The following is an 8,580-nucleotide window of genomic DNA, read 5'->3' on the forward strand; positions in this document are numbered from 1 at the left end:
CCACGCTGCAATCCCTTTTCCTCCATTCTCTTCTCGGGATCTTGGGCATGCACGCACATGCGCCCAGCATGAGTTAAAACCACTGGGTCTGGGACTTGAATCGCAGTTGACTATATGGGAGTTCAGCAACATAACCATTACGCTAACTGCTGGTGCCTCCTGGTGTGATTTTTCAAGCCACTGGATCTGGAACTGTAAGATCCACCACCTTAACTCCCATGCCACCTGCTGGCTCCTTCACTTCTTTTTGATATGTGAAAGGTGACACTTACGAAGTTGCTAGACCTGTAGTAAGACGTCATGGAAACATATGATACCTATTTAGAAAATTTTATAGTATTAATATATTCACAAGCTTATTTTAGTGTGATTGAATTAATAGTTTCCAGACCGTTTCTTCTATTAGCATTTTGTAGTGTTTAACATGTATGTTTTGTTTTGTTTTGTTTTGTTTTTTTGAGAGGTTTTTGCTATAGGGCACGTGCGCTCACCAGACAGACAGAGAGAGACAGAAAGCGAGAAATCACCCCCCAGGGGGGATGGTCACACCGCAGTCCCTTCTCCTCCATTCTCCTCTTGGGATCTTGGGCATGCACGCACACGCGCCCGGCGTGAGTTTTAAGCCACCGGGTCCAGGACGCGAACCGCAGTCGACTACGTGGGAGTCCAGCGACATAGCCATTACGCTAACTGCTGGTCCCAACATGTATGTTTTGTAAAGTTTATACCTAAGTATTTTATTTACTTTGGAGTGATTATAAATATATTATGTTTTCAATATTACTTTCCATGTTTGCTGTTAGTATATACAAATGCGACTGATTTTTATGTGGGATAGCAAGTTTTGATTAACTGTGTTAATTCTGTGTTAAAACAAACACAGGGGGACCAGCAGATGGTGTAGTGGTTACATCACTGGACTCCCACATGGCCAACTGCAGTTTGAATTCCAGATCCAGTGGTTTGAAAATCATGCTGGGTACGTGGGCTTGTGTGCCCAAGACCCCAGGCAGAGAATGGAGAAGGGATTATAACGTGGCCATTCACCTTAGGAAGTGACTTCTCACTTTCCCTTTCATTGTGTCTGTTTCTCTCTCTCCCTGGTAAGCGGATGCACCTTAAGGGAAAAACCTCTCCCCCTCCCCAGGGGGAAACACACACACACACACACACACACACACACACGGAACAGAGCCCGGGCCGCCGTATGCAGTAATAATTCTTAGGGCAACTAATGCCTCCAGAGAAAAAAAAGAAAACTCATGTATTTTTTTAATGGCCAGATGATGTGTGTCTCACCAGAGAGAGATAGGGTGAAGGAGAAAGCACCCCACAATGGAGCATAGTCATGCTGCAGTCCTTTTTCTGCCATTTCTCTATTCTGTCAAAATTTTGGGCACACATGTACAATTAACTGGCATATTTTTCAAGTCATGGTTAGCCATGTGGGACCTAGTTCCCTTTAATCACTTGGCCATGGGGCCAACCCAAAAACTCAGAATTTAAAACATAATATTTTTGTTTAGATTTCTGTCCTTTTTAAAAAGCCCATATGCAGGTAGTACTAGTTGAAAGGTGTAATAAATACATGTGGGGAAAGGATGAAGAAGCTAAGATGCCAGCTCTAATTATTAATAGAATATCATTTACTTAATCCAGAGTTTACTTAACTATCAACCTCAACATCTGGAACACATCAGGAAGTCAGCAAAAAAAGGTTCACAGTCTCAAGTGTATACACAGGCCCAGTCTATCACTCGGAGCTTTTATTCTACATTGAATTCACAGTTCTTTCAAGCTTGGGTGTCATAGAACATTAGAAGTTTATTTAAAAAAAAATTTTTTATTCATACCTAGTAGTAATGGAAGAAACAGAAGTATCTGTAAATAGCAGAACTTAAGGTTGGAGTTACTTACTGAACAAAGAGGCATATACCTCTCAATGGTTGTTAACAGAATTTCAGTATTATAAATAAGTTGCCATGACTGCTAATAATCCTGAGTCATTGGAGAAAAGTTCAAATTTTGTCAATTTCATTCAATTGGCTGGGAACTAATATTTTAGATTGACCTCTAATGAAATGAATAAAATGAAACAAAAGTTGATGCTTTGAATAATAATAGGTAACTTTTTTTGTTAATTGACAGGACAGACAGAGAGGGAGGGGGAGAAAGCACTCCACAATGGGGTGCAGTTATACCACATCCCTCTTCCATTTCTCCATCCTGTCAGGACTTTGGACATGCATGTACACACACCTGGTTTTTCAAGCCACCAGGGATAGGACTCAAACCAAGGTTGGCCATGTGGAATCTGGCTCCCTTAACCTAGGCTATGGGGCTAATATTTACTTATTATGTACTAGAAACTATTCTGAAAACTCAACAGAGGGGATTAGCTTCAATGGCCTGAAAAAAGTCAAGTATGTGAAACATTTCAGTCATCAAAGATACTGGATAAGGCATTATTGAGTTATTAGTTTTCCTGTATTCAGTCAAGACTTGTACTTACCTACTGGGACAAAGGGGGAATCTCTAGATTTCCTGGTCAGTCTGGATAATTGGCCTTCATCCTCATCTGCTGACCACTGGTTATCTGAAGACATTTTTCTCTCTAGTAATAACAGAAAAATGTAGCTGCTGTGAATCATTTAAAAACAAACAAACAAACAAAAAAACTCTTAAACCCATTTACCATCTTGGTTATTTGTCTTGTCTTCATTTCCTTGACATGCCTGTCTGTTCAATTGAAATAAACAGTCATCTTTCAGTTACTTCATATTTCTCACTACAGAATCTTTTCATTTTTGGAAGGGGAGGGTGTAAGAAAATATAGAGAGAAAGGAAACAATAATCAAATCAAATACCATGAATACAGAGTAAAAATGAACACACGATTCTGTTGTTTAGTCTCTTCTCACTGCTCAGCACTTGAGATCATTGGAAACTTCAGGACTTCTTCCACAGATAGTAGGAACAGAATTATACTTTGATACTTTTACAAAGTATAATTTTAAAGAATGATGGCAGTGCTAACATGGGTAAAAATACCTGTAGATGTATAGGTGACAGGAGAATGGTCCCTCTAATTCTGTAGGAAAATGTAGAAAGTTTAAAGGTCATTCAGATACATGCCAGGCGCTATGCCGGACAATGGAAATGATAGTTTTTTTCTGCACAAGACGATGAAATTCTCCAGAGCAACTATCATTACAACAAATTTAGCAGCAACTCAGTCTGTTATCTGTGCAACACACTATTTTCAAAATAACCTCCCCAATTTAAATACATCCTATAAATGAGCTTTCCTCAGAAAATGTAACCTGGTAATCAGCAGAAGCACAATACCTTTGGCGTATCACACCACCTGTCTGTCTCCTGGTGTTGTTTGAGCGAGGCTGTAGATCAGAACGGATGTTATAAGGCTGGGACACAGTTACGCACATTTCTCAACTAATTGATAATAGGAAAGCCTAAAACACACCCCCTGGAGGGAGTGGCCAGCTGGTATTGACCAATATTTCCACTATCTTTCTGAGAACTTCACTACTAGCAACACCGGAAAAATAGACTTGAGGCTTTCGAGACATCATTAAAACAGGAAGGTGGGTCAGCAGTGCCGGTTGCCGTGTTAACAAGGTGTTCTCTGTGACTCTCTGCTGGTTCCATGTGGCAAGGTCCCAGGTTGGAGTCCAGGGATCTCCTTGTGCATCTAGCAAGTGGTGCCAGTGATCTGGGCTGGCTAAGGCTGCAGGTACAGCTCCGTGTGAGGACCCTTTGGGGGGCCTGTCTCATGTAATACAGCTAGCTAGCTAGCTATTTATTTGCTAGAGGGTAATAAATGGTCTCCACAGGAGACAGGAGAAAGTACCTCCTGGAGAATGGTCACAAACAACCCCCTTTCCATTTCCCCCACCTTTCAGGATTTTGGGCATGCACACACATGGACCCAACATGTTTATCATTTAAATAAAGGCTTTAGAAGAAAATACATTAGTAGTATTTAAGGCTTCCTTCACAGGTGAGCTCCAGCTTCTCTGCCCTGTGTGGCTATGATTCCTGCTTCCCAACTCCTAGGCCCGAAATTGAGGAGAAAGAGGATACAGGGTCAGGACGCTGGTTTTGAGCAGTGGGTGGTGGAAGGAGAAAGCCATCTGAGGCCAATGTCTTGTTTTCCCTTACAAATGTACGCTCCCAGAGGCACATGTGGGACCGCGGACTAAAGTGCAGAAATCAACCCTAGGATCAAGAGGCAGAACCCTACCCGCGGCTCCCTGCAAAAAAGCTCTAGCTAAGAGCCTCTATGAGACTCTCTGAGGGAGGACATGTCACTACACCTGCCGCCAATCCGAGGCACAGTGAGTCGGTGGGAAAGCGCTGCCAGAGCCGATTTCCTGCGCCTGTGCGTGAGGCCGATGGCGGACGACGCTCAGACCTAGCAGCCTTAAGGCTCCTGCAGGTCTCTGAGAAGTCCCGGCTCACTGCCCCATCATGCTGCAGCCACGTAAACCTCCCTTTGAGGGCAGACCAGGTAGTGTTCATGGTTTTTTTCTCTTCATAATTTATAATTTAAATAACTTAATTTCAGACTTCCAGAAAAGTTTCAGAACAGAACAAAGGACTGTATGTCTGTCAGCCAGCGTGTCGTGTCCCGTTTGATTTTTTATTTTTCCTTTCTTCTTTCCAATGTGCCTTTACCCCCAAAAGCTTTTGTGCGCATTCAGACATTCCCTTACATAACTATTACAATAATAAACCAGGAAATTAACACTGATATAGTACTGTTATCCAATTTAAAGGTCTTATTCATATTTCACCTGTTCCAAGATTGTCCCTAATAGCCCCCACCAAAAAAAATAAAATTCTGATAAAGGATTCCATCTAGATCACGTCTTTCATTTAATTTGATGTCTCTTTTACACGCCTTTGATCTGAAGCATCTCTTTAGTTGTCTTTGTCTTGTGTGGCCCTAGAGTTTTGCCAGTGTGGACCAGTTTTGTTGGATCTCTCTTAGTTTCTCATGAGAGAGAGGTTACATTTCGGGCAGAATACCGCAGAAGTGACGTCGTGACCTTCTTGGTGCGTAGTACCTGGGTAATGAAGTTGGCTTGTGCAGTGGTGGCAGTAGCTGTGACAGTGTTGTGCTGGTGAACATTCCACAGCCCGCTTTCCAGGGGGAGAGAGCCCTGATGTGTAGCCTGTGCTAGTTCCCACGGTGTAAACGCTCCCACTGTGGAGAGCCAGCTCACCCGAGTGTTTGTGGTCTCAACGCAAAGCCAGGAACCGCACCTCTCCTGGGTTGGTATACACCGAGTCAGCTCCAGCGCATCGCTGCTTTGATCACGTGGATCAAGGTGGTGCCTGCCAGGCTCTTTCTTCCCTATAAAGTGAGTTTTTTCCTTTGTAATTAGTGTTTTGTGAACAGATACTTTTTTTTTTTTTTTTTTACATGAGGCAACGTTTTAACCCAGCGTCGTCTGTCCTAATGCGTCTGTCCTAATGCATCTTGTTGGCAGCTGCCACCTGTTGGGCCATTCTGTCCAGATCTCTCTGTCCCTGAGGTGTCAGTCTGCGGCCCCCATCTTGGTCCTTTTCCACCATTTTTAGCCCTTCAGGGCTTGGACAACGTGGTGGGCCACACTTCTGGAGCCTCGGCTGACGTGGCTGGGCATGATGCCGTTTCTCTGCGGTCCTTTGTAGATGTTGGTCATGAAACCAACTCCAGCGCAACCCTGGAGGTACAGGAGCCACGCTTGTGTGTAGAACTAGTTCTCATCATAGGGAGCAAGTTCTTTATGCTTGGTCAGCCCATTGAGCGACTTTGAGCTTTCCGAGCTCTTTGAGGACGTTTGCCAGAGCTCTAAGGAACTCCTGCTGATTCATGTCTTTGACAGTAATTCTAGGCATCATGCAGTCTCTGCCCTGCTAGCCAGGGGAAAGGGTGTGAACAGATCATTTAATATTATATAAATTTTGGGACCAGCAAATGGCATAATGGTCATGTCATTGGATTCCAGATGGCTGATGGCGATTCAAGTCCTGGACCCAGAGGCTTAAAACTCACACTAGACAGGTGGATGCATGCCCAGAATCCCAAGAAGAGAATGGAGGAGAAGGAATTGCAGCGTGGTCATCCTCACTGGATGTGATTTCTTGCCTTCTGTCTCTCTGGGGTACGCAGGTACCCTATAGCAAAAATGTCTCTTTAAAAAAAATGTATATATCTGTAAATATAAATTTATATTTACAGATATATACATACACACACACACATATATATAAATTTCTTGTTACTTAAGCATTAATTTCAGCATCCATTGATGATCCTTGCCTGAATCAATCAATTTTATATTTGCTAAGTAGTGACTTTCCTAAATCTATTATTCTTTTACATTGATTATTTGACATTCTGTTATAAAGAACAGCTTGCCCTTCCCTATTTAGGTAAACACACTGTTAATCTTAAGTTGCCACAGCAAGGAAGGGAGAAATGGAGTGCTTCAACCTGTTTCCCTATTTATTCATTTACTTACATCAGTGGACTTATGGATTCCTATTGTATTCAGTTGTTTACAACTCATTACTCTGATTGTTTTGAGGGTCAAATTGTCCTAGATTTCTCTAGTGGGAGCCCCTTTAGGCTGGCTCCTGTGTCTTTTCTAACATATTTAAAATACTGACCTTATTAAAATATTACCTGTAATGTTAAAAGACAAGCATAAGCATATCTTAAAATAAGAAAAAAAGTGCATGCCACTGATGGAAGATGGAAATAACCTGTGTTCTTGAGGGTATTGACATTACTACATGTTATCTTTAGAACCTCTTTGCAACAATTCCGAAGGAAAAAGTTAGCCCACACATACAGAAAACATGATTCATAACATAGCAGGCTGTTCTCCATATTGTCACATTTTTTAAAAATATTTATTTATTTATTTAATTCCATTTGTTATTGTTTTTTTTGAATTTGACCAGATCGAGAGAGAGAGAGAGAGAGAGAGAGAAAGGGAAAGTAAGAAAGCAAGTCACCAGGTCCGGGACTCGAATTGTGGTGAGCCATATGGGAATCCAGCACCTTTAACCACCATGCCACCTGCCAGCCCCTTGTCACATTATTTGATCATGCATAAACTTTATGAAAGCATCATAAAAAATACAGAATGTGGGGCCGGCAATATCCTGAGAGGAGAATGGAGGGGTCACTATCCATCAGATCCTTTCCTGCATGTGAACTTACCCTATAATAACCCCCATGCTGGGCTTTATTGGAGGCATTTGTTTTGCCGCTCCCTCTCACCAAATCTATCCTTGACTAGCTGTATTAAAACCATGAGTTTATAATATCTCTAATTTCAGTCCAGCTCTGTAGTGTTTCTTCTAGATTTCCTCCTTTTTGTATTTGTGATTTACTTCTTTGACTATGAAAGACCTGGCTCTTACTAGCTTTTTTGTATTTATCTGCTTAATCTAGATTACACACAAAATTAGTTTCAGATTTTTTAACCTGTGTGAGAAATAAAGCCTATTAACAGGTTTTAAATAGTGCTTATAGTTGTTTTTTTTTTTTTTGTCAGAGGGTATACAGTCAGAATACTGTGTTCAAACATGTGAAGGCATATACCTACATAAAAGCTTGTACACAAAAGTTTATAGTAGTAGTATTCATAATAACCAGTAAGTGGGAACAACCCGACATTCATTCATTGATGAATAAGTAAATGTGGTATATCTATATAATGAACTGCTACTTGGCCATAGGAAGGAATAAAGTACTGGTACATGTTATACTGTGGTGAACCTCAAAGATACTATGTGAAGTGAAAGAAGCCAGTCACAAAAGACCATAATATTATATGATTCCATTTACATAAAATGTCCAGAATAGGCAAACCTGTAGAGACAGAAAGTAGAATAATGGTTTCCTAGGGCTAAGAGACAATAAGAGAGAAATAGAAACTATAAATAAGTATAGATTCTTTTTAATGGATGATGAAAACAGTTTAAAAAATAAATTGTGGTGGGCCTGGCTGTGTAGCTTAGTGATTAAAGGAGCCAGATCCTGCATGGCTGACTATGGTTCAAATCCAGACCCCTGTTGGCTTGAAAAGCACTCTGGGAATGTGTGCATGCATGTCCAGAATCCTGACAGATTGGAGAGATAGAGGGAAAGAACTGTGGTGTGACCATGCCCCATTGGGGGGGTGTGTTCTCTCTCTCTCTCTTTCTGGAAAATGCATGGGCCTCTGGCAAAAATAAAAGGAAAAAAAAAATGAAGGGGAGAGAATAGATTATGGTTATGCTTGCACAGCTTCAAATATACTAAAACAATTGAACTATACACTTTAGGTAAAATTTTCTTTTAAGAATTATTTTAATTTTAACTTGATCAGAGAGAGAGAAAGCAAGCCGTCAGGTCTGGGACTCAAACCGCAGTTGGCCATGTGGGAGTCCAGCACTCCCAATCACATGCAACCTGCCGGTCCCATAGGTAAAATTTTTGATGTGGGGGCTAGCAGGTAGCATGGTTAAGAGTGCTGGACTCCCACATGGCCAACTATGGTTCAAGTCCTGGACCCA

General features: G+C 41.5%; 1 protein-coding gene across 1 annotated transcript in view; it reads right to left on the reverse strand.

The window, feature by feature from the left end:
* LOC102473825 (methyltransferase-like protein 7A) overlaps nucleotides 1-8,580 on the reverse strand; it is a 49,118-nt gene that overhangs the window by 7,228 nt on the left and 33,310 nt on the right. Inside the window, 1 exon segment of the mRNA XM_027768142.1 lies at nucleotides 2,513-2,612. Within this exon segment, the coding sequence (XP_027623943.1) occupies nucleotides 2,513-2,612 (100 nt within the window).

This window comes from Tupaia chinensis, unplaced genomic scaffold (assembly GCF_000334495.1).
Source record: "Tupaia chinensis unplaced genomic scaffold, TupChi_1.0 Scaffold145652_1, whole genome shotgun sequence".
Lineage (NCBI taxonomy): Eukaryota > Metazoa > Chordata > Mammalia > Scandentia > Tupaiidae > Tupaia > Tupaia belangeri.